This window comes from Euwallacea similis, chromosome 10 (assembly GCF_039881205.1).
Source record: "Euwallacea similis isolate ESF13 chromosome 10, ESF131.1, whole genome shotgun sequence".
Taxonomy (NCBI): Eukaryota; Metazoa; Arthropoda; class Insecta; order Coleoptera; family Curculionidae; genus Euwallacea; species Euwallacea similis.
The window spans coordinates 3725128-3746061 of NC_089618.1; the positions used below are offsets into that span (position 1 = coordinate 3725128).

General features: G+C 39.6%; 6 protein-coding genes across 10 annotated transcripts in view; 3 read left to right on the forward strand and 3 right to left on the reverse strand.

Annotated features, from left to right (window-relative positions):
- Window positions 1–20934, forward strand: part of LOC136411523 (tether containing UBX domain for GLUT4) — a 40324-nt gene that overhangs the window by 11099 nt on the left and 8291 nt on the right. The gene's annotated exons all lie outside the window — the stretch shown is intronic.
- LOC136411381 (organic cation transporter protein) lies at window positions 2038–9529 on the forward strand. Its single transcript, XM_066393923.1, has 8 exons — window positions 2038–2176; window positions 2232–2525; window positions 7140–7323; window positions 7607–7865; window positions 7913–8211; window positions 8275–8778; window positions 8827–8999; window positions 9054–9529. Exons 1-8 carry the CDS (start codon window positions 2142–2144, stop codon window positions 9199–9201), a joined length of 1896 nt encoding a protein of 631 aa, XP_066250020.1. The 5' UTR covers window positions 2038–2141; the 3' UTR covers window positions 9202–9529.
- Window positions 11534–18444, reverse strand: LOC136411301 (glutathione S-transferase-like). Of its 5 annotated transcripts, XM_066393805.1 has the most exons (6): window positions 18348–18437; window positions 16999–17088; window positions 16490–16652; window positions 16270–16437; window positions 16064–16206; window positions 11534–12127 (listed from the first exon to the last, which is right to left on the reverse strand). In XM_066393805.1, the coding sequence occupies exons 2-6, from the start codon at window positions 16999–17001 to the stop codon at window positions 11948–11950; spliced, it is 657 nt and encodes a 218-aa protein (XP_066249902.1). In that variant the 5' UTR covers window positions 17002–17088; window positions 18348–18437; the 3' UTR covers window positions 11534–11947. The 5 variants fall into 5 exon arrangements, with proteins under 5 accessions (XP_066249902.1, XP_066249903.1, XP_066249905.1 ...); XM_066393806.1 differs by lacking the exon at window positions 16999–17088 and having other exon boundaries at window positions 18348–18444; XM_066393808.1 differs by lacking the exon at window positions 16999–17088 and having other exon boundaries at window positions 16266–16437; window positions 18348–18444.
- Window positions 12299–15031, forward strand: LOC136411300 (platelet glycoprotein Ib alpha chain-like). The gene is made up of 2 exons (XM_066393804.1): window positions 12299–12452; window positions 14041–15031. Exons 1-2 carry the CDS (start codon window positions 12383–12385, stop codon window positions 14682–14684), a joined length of 714 nt encoding a protein of 237 aa, XP_066249901.1. The 5' UTR covers window positions 12299–12382; the 3' UTR covers window positions 14685–15031.
- On the reverse strand, window positions 18636–19731 carry LOC136411303 (motile sperm domain-containing protein 1-like). The gene is made up of 4 exons (XM_066393810.1): window positions 19515–19731; window positions 19277–19446; window positions 19089–19222; window positions 18636–19035 (listed from the first exon to the last, which is right to left on the reverse strand). The coding sequence occupies exons 1-4, from the start codon at window positions 19645–19647 to the stop codon at window positions 18816–18818; spliced, it is 657 nt and encodes a 218-aa protein (XP_066249907.1). The 5' UTR covers window positions 19648–19731; the 3' UTR covers window positions 18636–18815.
- Lamtor4 (Late endosomal/lysosomal adaptor, MAPK and MTOR activator 4) lies at window positions 19971–20809 on the reverse strand. The gene is made up of 3 exons (XM_066393812.1): window positions 20450–20809; window positions 20304–20394; window positions 19971–20250 (listed from the first exon to the last, which is right to left on the reverse strand). Exons 1-3 carry the CDS (start codon window positions 20590–20592, stop codon window positions 20212–20214), a joined length of 273 nt encoding a protein of 90 aa, XP_066249909.1. The 5' UTR covers window positions 20593–20809; the 3' UTR covers window positions 19971–20211.

Sequence of the window (20934 nt, forward strand, 5' to 3'; positions counted from 1 at the left end):
GCGATCTCGTGATGTTACATGTTAAACCAATGTGGCCACTCCAATTCGAAGAAATATGGGTGCGATAAAAATGGGGCATTGATGGAGACTTCAAAGGAAATCCTTGTGGCGTTGCCAAACTTTGTGGATTTTCTTTTTTTGCAGTTAAAAACAGGCGGCTGGTGCAAGTTTGCCGTCAATTTCTATTAAAAAAACCGTTGACCCAGAAATAAATCACCCACTAATTGAATTGCACTAATAGTGTGGATAAAACAATTATTTTTTAATTACGTTTCGTCGCCGCTTTTCAATAATATAATGCATCCCGAATAATGGATTATTGGCTATTATACTGCAACGAATGAGTCTTATTTCCGATCAGTTCGGTGCGCATATAACGACTGTTGGTATTTTTTTGCGCGATTGATTCTATGGTTTAATTCAAGGCGTCCGGTTTAGTTTTTACTGCTCGAATTGGACTAATTAACGAAATTAACGATTTCATGTGCGAAAATGCCGAGCGACCTTTGTACCGGTTTTTTCTTCAGGATTATCAGATTTAAACTGTGAAATTTGCACATCTGCATCGAACGCCCGAGAAACTCAAGAACGTGCGAATCCCATTCAAGAACCATAATTAAATCATCATATTTTATCTTTACCTCGGTTTCTCAATACCTCCTATATATAATATTACCTCCTCATTGAGGGTTACTGTTAGGTCATAAACTTCGAAAAATTACATTTTCGTGTTAACTTTTCGCTTGCACCCTACTATAAGCACCCTCAGATTACTCGATACAATAACAGGTGACGCTAACCGAAAATCTATGGCCAGCCAGCTGTATCGACAACTCAAAAGATGGCGCAACTCTAGCAAAAATACCTACTGACCAAAATTCACCAAAATGACCCCCTTTGAAAGTTTTTCTGACAAATGTTTCACGTTTCTTAATCAATATCTACTCGCAGAAATAAGACGTAAGACAGATTGATGGTCTTGAAGCCCGTTTTGGGAGCCATAAATATTTTCAAGTGACCTTAGAACTATCGCTGTGTAAACCGGAAAATCACCATGAAAAATATTTTTTTACGATACATTCTTGCTTGCAATATGTAAATAATGGTGTCGCCATCGCCTTTCTACTTAAGCCTGTGATTGAGCATTGATCAGTCATTTGCATTTCCGAGATCCAGATAGGTTTAGACACTTCCTTGTCAAGTATTCAAATCAATGCAAGCGCTCCCCTTGAAGTCTTGAAAACTAATTATTTAAAAAAACTTTAAGGGTGAAATGAACGGTTAAAATACGTAATTTTTAAACTTGCGAAATCCTCCTAAATTGTCAAGAGTAAAATGTGCAATTAACAGACTTTCAAGAAGAACAGGAAATCGCGAGCTTTCAGAAAGAAATTGAAGCAAACATTAACCCTTGGAAATCAATTATTGAAGCCGACGTTAAGAGTGGAAAAACCGTGTCGAAATATTATAATAAACCAATAAACATCCGCTATTTGAGAATTTCGTAAAGAGTCGCAAATGTAGAGTTCGCAGATAGAAGTTGAATAATTTTAGTCCGTCCCTCGAAGCCTCGCAACGCAGTAATTAAATCAAAGTTAAGTGGATGAATCTACAGTTAGATTTAAAAATGCGAGTTTAAAAGAGGAAGAGATTTTGAAGTTCGAATCCTTTTTTCTGCTACTGGAAATGTGGTCCCTTGAACCTAAATTTCGACCTTAAGTAACGGTCTGCATCTCTGCAAAAGTCTGGCCTCGCAGCTGACTCGATTCACGTCTGCTTAACTTTGCCGGAAATGAGAAGTACTGCTATAGGGCAAAAATGTAGAGATACACAAAATCGCCATATTTGCTTAGATTAATATGTGACCCAAAGAAACTGACTCAAGCAGGGAATTTCCTGCGACCCAGTGAACATGACGTCAGAGAAAATCCGCCTTGCAGCGTTGCCGCGCATGGTCGAAAGTCACTGAAAGAGGTCTTCACCACAGCGAACGCAATCAAGGTTACAGCTCAGTCCCGTTTGTATAAAACGTAAAGTCGTCTTGCAAAATCTTTCAGTTCTCGTTGTTTTTTTGCCGCGCACGCGGGAATTCACATAAGAGTCGGTTCTTATGTGCTAGCCCGTAGGTACCAAAGAGCAAAATGCCACCTCTGGAGAAAGTGTCCGACGTGTCTGGGTGAGCACCTTCTGATCTCTTTGGAATTCGTAGATTTAACCCTGAGATGGCGCAGGTACAGCAACAGCGGCTTCGTACCCGACCAGAACCACAACAATAAGGACAACAAATGCCTGGAATTAGCGCACAGACCTCCAGAGAAGACCGAGGGCAAAACTAGCTTCGACTTCGATGACCTCTTCCCCCACATCGGAGCTTTCGGTTACTACCAGATCTTCCTGTTCCTGATGATGATCCCATTCGCTTTCTTCGTGGCCTGGGTCTACTTCACCCAGATCTTCGTTACCTTGGTGCCGGAGCAGCACTGGTGCTGGGTGCCAGAACTGGCGAATCTTACCGCTCATCAGAGGTTGGTAATGCCGTGTTATAAGTGCATTTTGCGAAATACGGGATGTGTCTGTTAATATTTCACAAACCGCTTTATTATTGCTTGTTCATGGTGTATTGTGTCGGGGCAGGGTCGTCCAGATTTATTGGCTTCGAGATTAGATAATGGTTCTGAAAGAAGCTTTGCGGTCGCGCTCTAATAATTTCCCTTTTTAGGGGCTTTAATTTACCCTTGAGGCGGCACCGCGCCTCAAGTCAATGACTATGAAGAAAAGCGACCATAATCAAATACAACATTCTGTAGATTTTTTTCTCATTTTCTAAACTCGTGTAGTTCTAATCATCTGTCAAACGAGACAGGGGAACGTTGATTTATCGGTTTAATCGGTAATTAATTCAATTAGGTCTATTTAGACGTCGATGATCGAGTACCAGCGCTCAATTAAATTTGATTTGACTCGCACAAAAAATCGGAAAAAACATGATTTATATTCCCAGCATTTCAAAATTTCAACGATATGGGAGCTCTAAGTAAACCGAATCATCATATAAGAACATCCAACAGGCTAAATTCAAATGGCAACACTGCGTCGATAATTTTTCAAAACATCAAGTTAGAACTTCCGTCATTTAGGGTTAAAGGTAAATTTCTTCATTAAAGGTGGTGAGAACTTACTAAACTGAATCCTTCCTTCTGCTCGAGTTCAGATTAACTTCAAATTTTACACATAAACTTAATAACTTAAAAGGCAGGATTTGCTACACATGAAACACATTCCCAAACGACAACACGACGTTGCTCAATTGACAAATCGCCATGGCGGTACTGAAAGTACATAAGTGCAACAAAAGCAACGAGCTAGTAAGGTTCTTAAAAGGCTATTGCTGCATCACCAAGTTTTTCATTTAGAACACATTCTTGAATAATTTGAAAAAAAAATGAAAAATTTGAGAAAAAAACAGAGCAAGTTCGAATTTCTCCAAAAATTGTCATGCTATGTGCTCGGTACTTGCCCCTTTGAAATTCTTAAACAGTTAACTTGGCGATTAGCAGCAGGGCGTTTCTCATTTGTCATTCCATCATGGCGGCCCTGCTTCGCAAGTAGCCACATGTGGCAAAAACTAAACTCAAAAAGCTGTCAGGTGAATGACCACCGCAGCATTGCCAAACTTCAAAAATTTTACTTGAAACTGCAAGTTTTTGAAACGAAACCGCACAGGCTCCCAACATCTAACTGTCTGTCACCAAGAAAGACCTGTTTCACACTTGAAATCTTAATTTAGGCCACAGCCCTGATCCACTAACCGCACAAAAACCCATCTCAAAGATTACCATTTTAAGTTTTACCATATTGTTATTACCCGGACGGCCTCCGTTACTAATATTTGAAGAAGTAATTAAATAATTCAATTGCCCAGCGTCATGCGTCGAACTTACGACTCTAATTCACGCATGTAAATTGACTTTTTTCCACTTTAAATAACAAAAAAACCGAATTAAATAAAGTAGTAATAAATTGGCAACAACAATAGATTTGTATCGATTAAACGCAAAGTAGGTGTAGGCTATAATCGGTTTCACAAGCCGCTTTTTTTGCATCTCATTATAGTCTTCATTAGTGGAGGTCTTTTGGGGGGCAAAAACTTCCGCACCTTAACAAGGAACCTGAAGAACCGAAAAATCAATCTGTGGGAGCACCGGAACCTTAAACTTGCGCTATGGCATTGAAAGTGTCCGTATGTCGATCACAATTGCTTGAAAATTTGCGTGAAAGTTATTAGTTGGGTTGGTTCAGAATGCGAATAACAGGTGTTGGTTTTGTTGCAATAAAGCCTTAAATGACAACGCAGCGATCATCTTTTGTTAAACCATTATGCCCTAATTGAGGGGCCAAAGGGAACGAACTGAGGTTGCTTAATTGTGCTACCGCCCCTGCTGTTTTCAATAATAAATTCCCCTCACATTCATGAAAAAGCTTGATTTTCACAGTAATTTCAAATTATTTTTAATTAGTTTAAATAGAAAAATGTATAATTTTCATGGTCACATGTTGTATAGCAATGCCATTAGTCTGTAAACTATATAAGTGAATGGCGCTATTATTGAATTTCTGGATTTTAATTTTTAAAACTTCAGTCCAGGTAAAATCTGAAACGCTTGACAGTTTAGTCATTCGTCGCCTTTATCGCACTCATGTGACCGTCAAATAAAGCCGCCATGACAGTTTAACAAGCCAACAGTGCCGAATTCTTATTTACAAGAAGTTTTAAAATTTCAACTTTATTCTTTAAATGTACCGATTATGTTAAAGTAAAGAAAAATAGGGCCATTAGTATATGTAACCAACTCAAGTAAAATGCGGGAAATAATAATTTTTTTATTTAAAAAATCAAGGTTGTATGAATTCTTGAAATTGTCAAAATTCGACAACAGGGTACGGGCCTTGAAACAGAAATATTGAACTCGTTTTGTCTGGCGCACTTATGTTACTGTCACACAGGGCTGCCATGAAAGTTTGACAACTGAGGAATGCAATGTTGCCGCTTACCGGAATGTGAACTATACGTCCTCCAAATTTCAAAAGTTGCTTTTCGTTAAAAATTTTCAAATAAAAAAAAAAAGATTTTTGAAAATTTCCATCAAAATTTGACTATCCTGCAACACCCATTGACAGTTTTTTGAACTTGTGCGTCCTTCAAAAAAACCCTCAACGGTGGACAAAGAAAACAATATGACTCAACATTCTCAGGGGGCTGGCGTATTATTGCCAAACTGCGTGCAACCAGTTCCTCCCTCTTTTCAATGAAAAATCCTCACGTTCATGGGAGCGTTTTAGCAGAAAAGCAGCACTTTCAGAAGTACTTTCAAATATCTTTTGCAGGTACATTTTTAATGATTCGGGTCGAAAAATATACAATTTTCAGGGTCGCATTGTGTATAAGAACGTTGTTACGTAAACCAGAAGGTAATAGTAATAATGATATGTAAATTGGCCTCAAGTGGTGTAATTTATTTATGTTCTTTGTCTGTGATTTTTTCCTGATTTTGTGCTCGTTTTGCCCTTATCGGCGTCTCTCGCCAAGATGCTCTCAAGGCCTTCTTCGGCGTCACCGTCAAGTAACCACGTTAATGCGAGCATTTTTAATTATCCCCCTGCAATCAATTAAGCTAATGAAAACCAAACAAAAGATAATTAATTTAATTAAACAGTTGTAGTATATGAAACAATGTACGGGTTGGCGCAGCACAAGCTGCGCCGATTTGACGTGCGCAGTCAAGCGCCGCGGCAGCCCTTGAATTGAACAGGATCAGGATATTGAATTATAATAATAATGAACTTGACTTTATCTGATGGACTACATTGTGCTCGCAATATTTCATGCATGGCTAGTTTTCAGTGATTACTAGTTGTTATTGGTATTCATAAACAATTCTGAGCTTTTTTACGCCGTTACCTGGCAATTACAGTTTGATGACCAAAGTCTTCCTTTATCGGTTACTTAGCACCTATATCAAATTATCACGTTATTTGCGTCTCAAGCACCTACTTGATAATCGATTTCACATGCTAATTCTTCACTTTTCACTTGGTGTATTGAAACCCACACCCAATCGATTTCTACTTAATCCGTATCTTAGAAAAGTCCTGCACAAAGTTCAACGATAAAACGGTAAATTCCCCTGCAATGCGACCTTCCAGATTTCGAATTAAAAAACGCCTTTTATAGGATTAACACAATTCATTTGTCGTCGTGCTTTTTTGCAAGAGAAAATTGCGAAACGAGCCATTATTATTGCTATTTATCGGAGCCTAATGGCTAATGGCAAAAAATTGATGCTAATGAGCCTGAAGACGAAATCGGCCACAAGGTTAGCTCATGGTAATGAAGACGGTAATTGTTACCAAGGAATCAGAGCGATTATTATATCAGGAAAATATGGCTTTTGAATGAACCACCATAACACTAAATCCACTTTTTTCAAATACAAGGCACCTAACCCACACTTAACATTCTCTACATTCTTTATCTCTGACTTCACTTTCTTTATCCAACTGCAACCTATAATTTACCGTATTTATTCAGGTTTTCTGGAAAAATTAATCTATAATATTTCAACGAAGTTTCATAAATTTTATAATTAGATTTCAGGCAGAAAATGGCAACAACGCGTTTGGCAATTGTTTCCAAAGATTGTCACATTTCATGATTTGACAGATGTGATATCTCTCACATAAGCAGATTTGCCAAAACGTAGCAAAATATTTAAATCAGTTCAACTTTTAAAATGGCTACAAGAGTAGTCACCCGGCAAACTTCTTATAATCGAATTTTTAACAAAATACCCGCTATGGTAATCTTATAATTCTCAATTGAATTTAATTAAAATTTCTTCGAGTCTCGAGTTCCTCCAGCTTCGTTGGCACGTGATTAATTACATAACGCACATTACTCGCTTTATGCTAACTTAACTACGTACGGGACTTTTCCAATTGCTTTTCTGTGGTTTAGTTCAGGTTAGTTGACTTTAAAAAATCCTTAATTATATCAATTAATGCGTAAAACAAACAAGTGAAATGTCCACTATTCGGCGAGATTAGATAAAAAGAAAACATTGAAAATTGTTTGATTTCAGAAAATCTCTGGCAATTCCCATGGATGGCGAAGTACTGAACCGGTGCAGGATGTATGATGTGAACTACACGGAAATCCTGGAAATGGGAATTGAACATGCGAATCCATCATGGAAGACTGTTCATTGCCAGCATGGCTGGGAATATAACAGGACGGAGGTGCCCTACAGTACCATCGCTACAGAGGTAAATTTTGGAGCGATTACAAATAAATGAAATTGTCAAACTAGTCTTCCTTAACGATCGACCAACCCACTAATATTGACTTAAAATCGTTAAGTGCTTACTTCCCAGAACGCATTGTTATTAAAAAAAACCGATATTTTAATGGGAAATTAGCACGAATTGTGGGAAACAGTATCACTACAACCTTCATTGTCAGTAGGGCATATGAGTACAGTAAGGATAAACAATTGTAAAATGGTCGAGTGTAGTGTTGTTAAACTTCATAAATTTATTCTCCCCATAGAATAATTGGGTTTGCGACAATGCTGCCCTGCCCAGCACCGCCCAATCAATCTTCTTCTGCGGAGCTATTTTAGGCGGTCTGGTATTCGGGTGGTTGGCCGATAGAATGGGTCGCATACCTGCCCTAGTAGGCACCAACTTGGTGGGCTTCGTAGGCGGCATGGCCACCACCATGTGCTCGTCCTTCTGGACTTTCGCCGCCTGTCGTTTCCTGGTGGGAATGGCCTTCGACAACTGCTTCACCATGATGTACATTTTAGGTAAATTTCGCAGAACAATCTTCAGAAATAAATATGGCGGTCAATAGTTCTAGAATATGTGGGCCCCAAATGGAGAACCTTTGTCGCCAACATGTCCATTGCAATCTTCTTTACGTTTGCCGCCTCCATTTTACCCTGGATCGCTCTATGGGTGTCTAATTGGAAGATGCTGTGTTATGTGACTAGTGCTCCATTGGCATTGGCCATATTCACTCCTTGGATTGTTCCGGAGTCCGCTAGATGGTTGGTATCGCAGGGGAAAATCGATAAGAGTATTGGTATTTTAAAGAAATTTGAGAAGCTCAATCGGAGGAAGGTGGACCAAAAGGTTTATGATCAATTTAAGGTGTGTCTGCAAGAAAGCTCTATAGCTTAACTGAATTTTTTACTGGTCATCTTCCCATTCTAGGACAGCTGCCTTGACCTCCAAAAAGAAGACGAAGGTAACAAAAACTACACTGTTCTGGACCTCTTCAAAACCCCCCGTCTACGCCGAATCACCATGATCTTGATCGTTCTCTGGATGGCTATTTCCCTAGTTTTTGATGGTCACGTTCGAAACGTAGGCACTTTGGGGCTAGACATATTCCTAACCTTCACCATAGCCAGCGCCACAGAGTTTCCCGCGGACACTTTCCTAACTGCAGTTCTAGATGTGTGGGGGCGTCGCTGGCTAGCTTGTGGCTCCATGGTGGTCAGCGGCATCTTCAGCCTATTGGCCACCGTGGCCCCCTTGGGGGTACCATCAGCCACTTTGGCAATTTTCGGTCGATTTGCCATCAACATTTCCTACAACATCGGCCTGCAGTATGCGGCCGAATTACTGCCCACTGTGGTGAGGGCGCAGGGCGTGGCTCTCATTCACATCATGGGATATGTCGCCAGCATTGTAGCACCATTTGTGGTGTATTTGGTACGTTTTTTGTTATTACTTGAAAATGTTCTAATATTCCTGCTGCAGGCCAACATTGACTTAGCACTGCCGCTGCTCATTCTGGGAGTGCTAGGTATTGCCGGTGGCATTTTGGCCCTGTTCCTACCTGAAACCCTCGACCAAGAGCTGCCGCAGACCCTGCAAGACGGCGAGAACTTTGGTCTAGACCAGCAAATATGGGACTTCCCATGCATCAAGAAGTAAACCACTCTCAAACAGTGACAAACTCAGAAAACTAATGCGGTACTTTCTAGGGACCAACTAGAGAAACGGGCCTTCAAGAGATCAAGCTCAACGAGGTCCTCAATTCGGGCCTCTTTCAGAGGGGAGGTGCGCTCCAGCATGCTCAATAGAAGCTCCCTCCGAAAGTCAGTTTGTGTACCTGAGAACCTTGCCGCGTGAAAAGACAAAATGGGGCGCGCTCTGTTCCGGACGGGGGCGCTGAACGCCCTCAAGTATTACGGCATTCATTTTCGGAGTCGAAATGTGTCTTCGTTCTCCTCAAGCTGAGCTGTGATTTTTTAAAAAGTCGGTGCGCCTTTGCAGCAGTGTTGCCATTTAGATAAAATTAACCTGCGCCGGCGACTAACTTTACTATTAAGAGTATTTATTTGAAAGGAAAAAAGACATATTGCATCGACATACTTGTAATTCTACTATAAACGAGTATTGTCTAATTTATTTATTTGATTAAACCATTGTGCAAAAATAGTTTGTAGATAATAGATTACGTACGCATTGCTTTTTTATTTTCCTCGCTTTTTGTCCTTGAAATTGCACAACACCAATTAAAAGGGATTTTATGTATATAGTAATGTGTCTAATTTCGTCCCAATCATTTAAGAAAATACTTCAAAATATTACTAATATCTGCCTTAATCAGCACCTAACAACTTTAAAAGGTGACGACATAGGTTAAAGTTTTACACTTTACAAAATCTGAAAGACGCTCTGTACGTTGTAAAAATACAGGGCGATGCAGTTGACATAGCACTTAAATGCGCTTGAATTCCTTACGAAAGATATACCTGGTTGCTGGAGAGAAATGAGAAAACCAAACTCAAGTTATATGATATTATTACTAATAAACCTGGACGAATGTATTGTGGCATTTGAACATTAAACGAGCACCAATGGGATCTAATAGGATCGAAGCCGGTCTTCAGGGCGCTCAAGTTAATTCAACGCGGATCTGGAATGAGGTATAAAGTCATAATAGGCCTTAATATTCGCAGATTTTCTCCCAAGACTATTTGGATTCATCTTCATTAAAACAATAATGTAAAAATGAAAAAAGGGCCGTATGTCAAACAACGGCGTAAATAACCTAAGGAAGTTGAATCTGTTACAAGAACTGCAATAGACATTAAGGCAGAAAACTTATAGATCATGCTACAAGGACAGTTTCATGCCCGCTCATAATGAATCCAATTATGTACCTTTTCTAATTTCCTTCCGGAGAACCTCTCAACATCTTTCAACTCACAGAACCCCATCACAACCGCCTTCGGAATTCACGAGTTCAATCACTAAGCCCTCCAACTGTCGCCGTATAAATTGAGTTAACTCTCAAGAACGTTCTGCGCATGCCACACACGGTGTGGGTATAAGAACTGGGCGTACGAATCGAGGGAAAATTGGCAGTGGTGTTAATGAGAGAGGTCGGCAAAAGGAGACTGCGCAAAGGGTAGAAATGTGGCATTAAATTATTTATATGTTGCAATATTTCAGCGTCGTAAATTCGCATATTTCCTTGATTTAATTGGCACCCTCCTAACGATTTTATCTGGTGTAATAGGACTTCTATGTGTGTACTTACCCAAGCGATGGAGATGGGGCCCACATTCAAGCAGCTTTCCCGGTTTCAAACTGTAATCTCGCTGCTACTCTGAGGAACGCTTAACAATTTAAAAACCGAAATTTATTAACTATACACTTGAAAGCGTCAAAACCCAATAAAATCCTTAAAATGTTGTTTTTTGTCGTAGGAAAAACGTAAATTTGAAAGAAATTCCGCCATGTTTTTGCGATAGAAAACAAAAGACAAATCTGACGGAAGCTAGGAGAGGATGTCATTAGGTGTATGGTTGTCCTTCTTTAACTCCAGGACAAAAAAACAGACGAAGAATGCGCTGAAGTTCAATGAAATATAACTGCCATTCAAATTAATAGATTGCGCCATGTAAGATTGAATTCTTGGCCCTTTCTGGTGACGTGACTTCACCCAACTTTTCAGAGAGTGCGCCACATACTGCCGAACTTCTTGTGGCGCTTCTGTTGCTGTGACGTCATCAAGCTCAGCTAGCAATTGCCGCTTCGTTATTAATTAATTAATTGATTGATTAATTTTGGATTTAATGAATTAGTTGAAGTTTCTTAATAGGTGATTTACCTATATTCGCCAATTTCGATGTAGTGCTGGCCTGATTTCCTGATTGCGGTGTCGAAATGAGACCAGAAGAATATGATTTAAATCTCGCGAAAAACGCTCTAATGCTATTGTGTAATAAATTCAACAAGTTGCGGCAGCACTCGCGTTCATGTGCCAGTTATCTCTCTAAAAAGCACTCAAAGATTAATTGCAGTCGAATGTGAGAATAATAATTCTAATCTAAGTATTGTCAATACTCCTCTTGAAGCATTTTCCATTTCAGGGCATTTATTATTGCTCATGCACGTATTATCACTACGTGAAAAGTCAAATTACAAAATTGATATTTAAGAAGTCTCATAGTGATAAATCAGCATGTTTAATCTGCGACTAAAATGACCCCTAGATGGACACACACAAATTACGCTCTAAAAATAAATACTTCTGTACGTATAACGGGCTATTTTTTGTACATTTACTGGACCTATCTGGAAACCTGCCTCTATTACAGCCGCTCTAGTATTGCTATAACAACCATGTAGTCAACGAAAATCCCTACTGCTACAGTACTACCAAGTGCCTATAATCCTCATTAATGATTAACGTCCGCCGCAAAGAACCAGAAGCTTTGACTGGAACACATCGTATTATTAAAGTCAGCACAAGGCCCTGCCTCGTCCGCTATTTTCTTACGTCAAAGCCTCCGATATAATTCATTAAGGTTACAACTACAAAACTCCTCCTTGCTTTTTGCTTCTTCGGATGAACCACCAACCACTAATGCCTCGGCATGGGAGATCTGGGAGGCCTCTTCTCCAAGTAGCTCTTTATACTGGGCACCGCGTGCACCGTCTCCTTGAGCCCCTTGAGCGACGGGTAGCTGTTAAGCGACGCCCTCCCGTACATGGTCTCGAACTGGTCGAGCAGCACCGCCAGCACCAAATCTGACCAAGTGACCTGAAAGAAGACACCAAGTGGGTAATCCGCACCAATGGAACACGCCTCGCGGTTACAATTATCTCGGCTCTCCAAAAACCACTCGATTTGAATGTCATATTTTCGGAAATGCATCGATACCATTTTTGTTTGTTCAATCAGTTTTTTCGCGATAAAGCGGTAAAGGGATCGAGGGGAATTTGGCGGGGGCTATATATAAGACCGCTGAGATGGTGGGGAGCTCAAACCCGCAGGAGGAACTAAAATAACAGAATAATGGCGAACCTAAAGCTGACGCTAGCGATAGCGCTGTGTGTGGTGATGAGTGCTATGCAGATCGATGCGGGTAAGTAAATTGTTGTTTGTCTTGCGTTCGAAATCGACGGTTTTCCCGAGATATTGACGCGACATATGGGCCTGATTGGGGAGTATTGCAAAAAATTATCTAGGATAATATTTGCAGCTGCACAAGTGTTTATCTCGAGTTAATTTGCTTTGCAGAAAGCATGGAAAGCAAAGAGTGCGGGGTATCATCTCTATTTTCCCTGAACCAAAAGTGAGCGTCTATCGAGACAATTTTTCAGAACACGTATCCAAGCGGAGCGCTAACTCGAACCGAGCTTTTCCATCCATCTGATATAAACTGATTAATACCAAAAGATCCGAAACGACGGCGACAAAACGGCTGATAAAGGCTCTTCAAAGTGCCGTTCGCCATTTTGTCACAATAAATATTATAATAATCACTTGAATTGTTCGATCACTGCAGATCATTATCACCTCGTAGAAAGCCCTTACTCGCCCCGCCAACGCCTTTTACATAACCATCAGCATATTCGAGTCAAGTTGTTTTCAATTTTCCACTATTCAAAGATCGATACATGTAAGTTTTATGTAACATGTAACTTCTGAATTGGACTGAAGTGGATACTTCTCCTAAATAATATAAACTAATGCAATTGCAATCTTAATTTTATCATAAGTGATTTAACCCACTTTGATTTGTATCCGATTTGCAGTGTCATTATTTAATTTCATGAAGTGCGAACTTTAAAAATAAGATATTGATAGTTCGTACCACTTTCATCCCTATCTCGTTCATATCCTTGTCTTGGAAGGATCTGCAAACGGTTTAAAATCAACTGCATAGGGCATCAGAAATTGGCAGAAAAATACAATATTTTTTATTAATTTCGAACCATATTAGCAGGAGAAAAGAGCTCTAAAATATGAAAAGAATCCGAGATCAAATTCCCCCAAATTTAAATCTAATGCAATCACACATGGATTTTAGAAGTTCCATGGCAACCCTGCATGCGCTCATCACTGTTATACTTTAAACCCTGCTAATTTTATGATAATGTTGAAATTGATAATGCAAGTTGATAAGGGGGCTAACTAGATGAAACATGCGTGAAGTTGCAACGCCCTAAAAGGGTGAAAAACTACATCTATAAATATTAAGTTATTCAACATATGAAGAAAATGGATAAAACTTATATATTTTTTGGAGAGCTTGACTGTAAAATCACTTTCTGCAGTGCGTCTGCTTTATCAGAGCTCTTTCTCTAACTAAATTTTAATTTTAAATTTATTGTTGTTCTGAATAATTAATTCGTTACTGTGTCCAAAAGTAGAAAAGATTTTTTTACTCAATTTTCAAGATTTAATTTAATTTTTTACATAATTTCTTCAATTATCTGCTTTATTTTGTAGCTATTTATGCTCAATTTCATTGTCTATCTATCTGTCGTAATCAATTGTAATTAATGGAATGTCCGCAAAAAGTAGATTTTTTTGCAAATTTCCATTTTATAATTTTATTTCCTTTATGTTCTTTTTATCTGCTTCTGTGTTAAATATAAAAATTCCACATAGAAACTGTTTTTCGGAAAAAATCTTCTGTTGAATTAATCTTTATTATTTATTTATAGGTGAGAAGAATTTATTTTCTATGCTGCTACTCAGTGGAAATACAACCACTACTGAGCTGACTACCCCGCTAACCACTACTGAGCCGACTACCCCGCCAACCACTACTGAGCCGACTACCCCGCCAACCACTACTGAGCCGACTACCCCGCCAACCACTACTAAGCCGACTACCCCGCCAACCACTACTAAGCCGACTACCCCGCCAACCACTACTAAGCCGACTACCCCGCCAACCACTACTAAGCCGACTACCCCGCCAACCACTACTGAGCCGACTACCCCGCCAACCACTACTGAGCCGACTACCCCGCCAACCACTACTGAGCCGACTACCCCGCCAACCACTACTGAGCCGACTACCCCGCCAACCACTACTAAGCCGACTACCCCGCCAACCACTACTAAGCCGACTACCCCGCCAACCACTACTGAGCCGACTACCCCGCCAACCACTACTGAGCCGACTACCCCGCCAACCACTACTGAGCCGACTACCCCGCCAACCACATCAACTTCAGACAATCCCAATTCATCAACGCAAAATCCAGAATCATCCACAAGCAATGCACCATCATTTGTTCTTGCTAAGATAATTGGCGGTTCATATTGTATTCTAGGTTTGGTACTCGGTAAACTTTTATGATTTTCAATTATATGAGAGGACTATTCCATATAGCTTCAACACACGTCATTAGTAATTAATGTTTAGATTGGGATGGGCAAGAAAATTGATTCTTATTTTTGAAGGGTAAACTGAGATCTAAAGTATATGAAATGAAGAAGAACATGCCTGTTAAAAGAGTATTGTGAAAACAAAATGTAAATCTTGTAACTACTTTTGTTCTGAGTATCATGTTTCATTTATTTTAAATAAATATATTTTAAGGATTTATATAAAAAACGGGAAAAATACGAAGATTCAGAAGAGATGAGTCTACGTGACAAAAGTTGACAGTTAGGTAAAACATAAAATTTAAATAACATCTTGTATTTAAAGAACTTTTATTGTCGTTATGGCTTGAACAACGATCTACAAACAATGGATATAATATCGTTTTCAAAGCTTTGTCCGCCATTTTTAGCAAATTTGGCACTAATCCATGGCGACGGAAACGGAGGAAGTATGTTCACCATGACACCTTACATCTAATATAAAATGTCTCACACTCTGGAACATCAAACGTCTTTCGAGAACAGCTGAGAGAATTTTAGTAAAAATTTGGTTGTAGAGCAATGGCTCTACTTCTCTGAAACATTTTTTAAAATGCAGTGTTGCCGTTTCTGTAGTAGCGAAGCACAAATTTTAACTGAAACACCCCGTATATTATTGCATTTTTAGGTTTTCCTCAAAGTTCTAAGAATATTTCACGTAACATATTCTATTTCGAATTTCAACTGTTTTTGAAATATGACCGTGTTTGGATTCTGGATGGTCCCAGCTTCAAAACGAATTTAAATACCTTTATTTGACAGATGTTAAAAATGTCACATATTTGGCAGATGTCAAACAGAAAAAAGTGCAGTGAGAAAAGAGCCCCTAGGAATATTGAAGCTTAGTCTTTTTTACAGTAAACAGTAAAATTAAGTAAGACAGATGCGAACTTAGCGCTCTCGGCCCCTTGTCACATAATGAATTTTATTATATCCGGCAGTAAAAATATCCCGTAAGAGCCTGCGTGGACTCATTAACAAGGTAGAAAAATCTAAAGGTTGGTCGAGTTCTGCTTCCGCAATGATGATGGCACATTGCGCAATCTGAACCAAAACGATATCGAAATTCCTAGTCTTATTCCAGCTGCAAAGATGTATTGCAATCTTAGGCATGTTAGACTCCGCTTAGATCAACGCGTTCTTAATATTTTTACAGTTTCTTACTCAATTATGCAGCCGCAAAGTTATCTGCAAGCAAATTTTCCAAAAAAAAAAGGATTTTAAGGCAGGTACTTCGCATTATGGCACGGACACTTATGGAATATTTCCTCACACGCCATTTTGATCACCCTGTATGTAGAATCCACTTACACTATTGCCGACGGAAAATCCTCCATTGTCCTTAACCACTGCCTCAAATTTGGACAGGTAGAAGGGCAACTCCTCTTTGGTTACTCTGGCGCGCATCTCCTCGCGCTTGATCGGGTCCGGCTCTTTCATCGCTTGCGTCACACCTGCGTGGGCGGCACAAAATCAGCATCCAAATGCGCACCATGTTCTTAAGTGGAATTACATACTAGCCTGAAGATCGCCGAGGGTGTCCACCAGAATATCGCATTGCAGAGCCTCCCATTCGTCCTTGCCGACAAGGCCAAACTTGCGCGCGAGGTACCGGGCGATGGCGTTGCTCTGAGCGACCTGCTTCCCATCAATTTCCAGCACTGGTACCTTCCCAAATGGGGTACCTGAAGAGGTTTATGAGAAATTTTGGAGGTTGATGCTTAAGAGTGGACGAACTTTTCTTAATCTCCGGCCACTGGTCCTTCTGGAAGCGGACGTCCTCGTACTCGACGTCTGCATATGCGAAGATGTACCGGATGTGCTCGGCGCGGCCCGGAATATCGAAATAGAGCAGTTTGTACTGGTGCTGGTCCTCCTCTGACGTCATTTTGAGCTCTTTCTGCAAATCGATTAGGTCACGTGAAAGGAGGCTAATTATGAGCCGCATGAAAAACCACCGATATGCTAAAATCAATGTAACCCCGCACACTTTACCTAAAAATAACCCTTTTCATCCAGCCATTTTAGCGCTCGCTTTCTAAAGAATTACAGCAGTAGGTTATTAGAGGATGATTGTGCACGAAAACTCCCCCAAGGCGGATTATCATCCTTCACAAATAAGGTCGTTGGGGCAAAAACGACTTTTTAAGTGGCTCTATTTCTCCTTTTGGAGATTAAAATTGCACAATGTTTGTATGGTTCCGAATTTATCATAGAGATAGTTTGCCCTGTTGGGATACACGCACCATATAGTCAAGATCGCAGTGGCGTTTAAAGCTTATCGCCCTTTAGATGATATCTCGGCCCCAATTGCCGGGTTTCGTGCCGAGCACCTTCTAAAAATAGTTTCAATTACCCTCACGGTTAAAACTCCATCAATCTAGTTTAAATAAAAATGCATCGAGTTGCGGGAAACCCAGATAACTTTCCTTCAGAGGCGTAATCATTTTTCTTAAGACTATACTTACGTAGTGATTCCAGAAATATCCGATGTAAAGGAACGAAAACCCGTTTACTAGTAAATGTAAATACATGAGATTCAACAGAGAAAATTAATCACCTGACATTGTGTTTATTTATCTTCAATAACCTCGCGCATTCGCCACGAATTGGTGAATGAGATGCTGCGGTATATTATGGTTACCTAACCTTCTTATCAACGTTTTAGTATCTTGAGATTGAAATGGTCAAATAAGAGATATATAAATAAGAGAGGCTATATGTGTCTCCAGAGTCTTTGAAAAGCTTCTGAATGACCCCTAACAACCAGGGGATAATAAACCTGTCCTCTTTGATCACGTGCGACATGACTTCCAAGGATTTACAGAAATAGCTATTTAATTTTCGGAGGGGATTCTTTTGTAAAATTCTGGAAACGATCTGGAAGACTAAAACGACGATTTTCTTTTCAGAATAATGCAATTTTTAAAGTTCAAAACGAGTAATTCTAGCTGGCCTAAACGGCTATTTCTCGAGAAACTGAAAGTAATTTTGGAAAATGTTTTACAATTCTAAAGGGAAGTTTTTGCAAATTACAATAAATCAAGAGTTACAGGGAACACCTTGGCTTCAGAAGGCTACACCTTCTGAATTTAAACTTATAATTACGAAGAACTTTACGAGGAAATTGTGTGGGTTCCCATCTAACTCTTAACGATCTAAAAGCAATTTATATCAATAACAGTCTCTGAATATTAAAAGAGGCGGCTTATAGTCACTCACCACTCCTCACAATAGTAGAGCAAGCTTGAATTATTCATCACTGAAAGCCTCCGTACCACGCGTAGTCACCATTTAGGCATTTATCTCGCTTGTAAATCAATGATTATAGTACTTAATTAATACAGCAGATCAAATCTTCAAAATAAATCAATTTTTGAAATAAGTAAAGAAGGGAACGTCACTATGTATCTTGTAGGGAAGAGCCGATTTATAGTTTCACATCAAACATTACATTTATAAGATGACCTCCATTCTCAAAACCGAAAGAAAATGTTGCGCTATTAAGATTCATGCAGGGGTGAAAATATAATGCTCTCCAAACGGGTTCGCTTTAATTTGGGCCCAAATTAGACTAAATCAGATGAGTTCTTACCGGGGTCGTCAATTGTGCCAGTGGTCACCTTTCAGGCCGGGCGTCTTGCTTGACTACAAGCCCTGAAAACCTGAAACCGACTGAAATTTCAGCCGGGATCTCACGGGTCGCGCGGGGGGACGCGCGCATAGCCACTCCACGATCGTTTTCCCAGATTTCATGCTCCCGGATTAATTCGCTACAAGTTGCAACCCTCTCGCTTTAGTTCCGACCTGCGGAGGTTTGGGGAAACTTACCGCCGTTGCTTTTAACCATTGCACAGGGGAATAAGGAGGATTATTTGATAGATATAAAACATTATTTGTCATTTATTCTTTCCTTATGTACAAAAATAAATCTAAATAACGTAGGTAACTCTCCACTCACTGATGCGTTCCTTAAGTACCTACCTATTAGGATAAAAGACCCAGTTATTTATAAAAAATAAAATAAATAAAATTAGCTATAATGAGTATTCATCAGACCCACTTAAGACCGAACCAATACACACAGAAAGGCTCCTAAAACCATGGCGGCAAAGACCTGCACCTTATGGGAGACATGCAGATAGTTTGGAAGGTTTGATGGCTTGGTCACGTCTACTTCTGTAGGGAGAAACAGCAATATCGCACAGACCGCTACAATTCCTCCAAAGACTAAATTGTTACCCGCTTGACGGGACGCTGGGTGGGCGAAGTATGGCGCTGATCTTCAAATACATGAAACTTTGACTAGCGCAAATATAACAAGGAAAATACATACCTTATGATGCTAGCAGCCCCTCGTACTGAGCCTTCGTGGCTTTGCACCTCAGAAAAATCATCTTCTGTGGGTGCTCGACTGGCGTCTCTCTCGCCAGGCAAAAGTATGGCTTCTATGGTCTTTCTACCAATAATCTAAAACAAACCATAACTTAAAGTACATGGTTTATTGAGTTTTTACATTATTACTTGATCAGTTTCGGGATCTTGAATCACAATCTTGAGCTTATCAGAAATGTTGCAGTTTACTGGAACTGCATGTTTGTGGGTAATCACCAGATCAATAGTACTCTGACCAGGGATAGTGCCTTCAGGTGCAGGCACTACATACTTGTCCCATGCAGAGGAATGACAATGGACTATGTAAAGGTTAGAAAATTACTACAGCTGTTAAAAGAAAAGCTTCAGCTGCTTTACTACAGCTTACCTTTGTACTTAATGGGGAAATCGTAAGGGCTGTAGAGAGTCAGCACTTGTGTGTGGCTGCTCTTAGTGCCTAAGTAGAATTTTAAACTCGTGGGGAAGGCGAACACAGGAATTTGTCGGACATTCAGGCTCATTTTTGGGGTCTGCAAGGCATTCGAATTAGATTTGTTTTGTTGTGAAAGTACAGCTGATTATTGAAAACAAAAAACACGAAACGAGGAAGAGAATGACGTCATGCATTTAAACAGTTGAAAATAATAGTCGACCTATAACTGTCTTTGTCTCGTTCGTGACGCCAGAGTAAGAGGATTCTAAAACAACGTGTTCAGATATCGCAACACTGTATTGGCAATATTGCCGCAGTTGAAATGATTAGCAGCAAATTAGGGAAATATTTAATACAATCAAATTAAATTCATTGAACAAAAGTACTTTGACCTGGACAAAAACCACGAAGTAACTCAAAAATAACATTTTTTCCATAAAACCTAATTCACAGTTCCAATTTCATACATCTGTTAACAATTATTTGACTCAAAGATTGTTCCAATCAAACTCAACACCACTGTCCATTTTATTTACCTGTAGGGCTATAATAACGTAAATTTTACAAAGGCAAAACATCATTGCCCCTATAGCAATAATCGCTTGGAGCGACCTTTGGCTGGTCAAATATATTATAAACAGCATCTTGCACCTTACTCTGCTAACTCAAACACACGTTTGACAATATAGATCTGCAAATACATTTCTCAAAAATGCACCAAAGCTGTAAACTCAAATAACAAACCTTTCGATTGCTTAGACATACCACATAAGCATGATCAGGATAAGAAATGGTAAGTCTTTTAAAACCTTGACTGAATGCGTTTGGGTCTAATCTGAAATGGTTGTAATGGAAATATTCATATAAGCAGGAGCGAATATGTGGGGCACCTGTTGTTTGCAAGACCAATCAAGCCATGTATAATTCCAGCTGACTTCTCATCATTGTCCAACTCACCACCACTCGCCAAGACTGCACCCTCAGAGTTCAGGGTAAGATAGCCTACTTGTCCGGGAATAACGTTTCGATCCATTGCATACTTTTGCAAGGGAGTTGACTATCAAAAAGTGGGACCCAACAAAGGGATTTTAGAACGGCAGTTGGGGGCGTTAGCTTTTTCAGGGGAGGTGTAGAGAAAAAAGGACACACTGACCTTAAATATTGTGGGAATATAAAAGTTATCTTTATTGAGTGTTTTTCTATAGCTTCACAAGGATTTATTACTATTGCAAAAAGAATTCTGGATTGTGAGCCCTAAAACTGAATAACAGCAATTCGCCATAGTGCTATTATTGACAATTGACAGTCGAAACAAAAATCGGAGATAACTACACACATCGATCACTTTCTGTTCTTATTTGTCAATTTCAAAAAT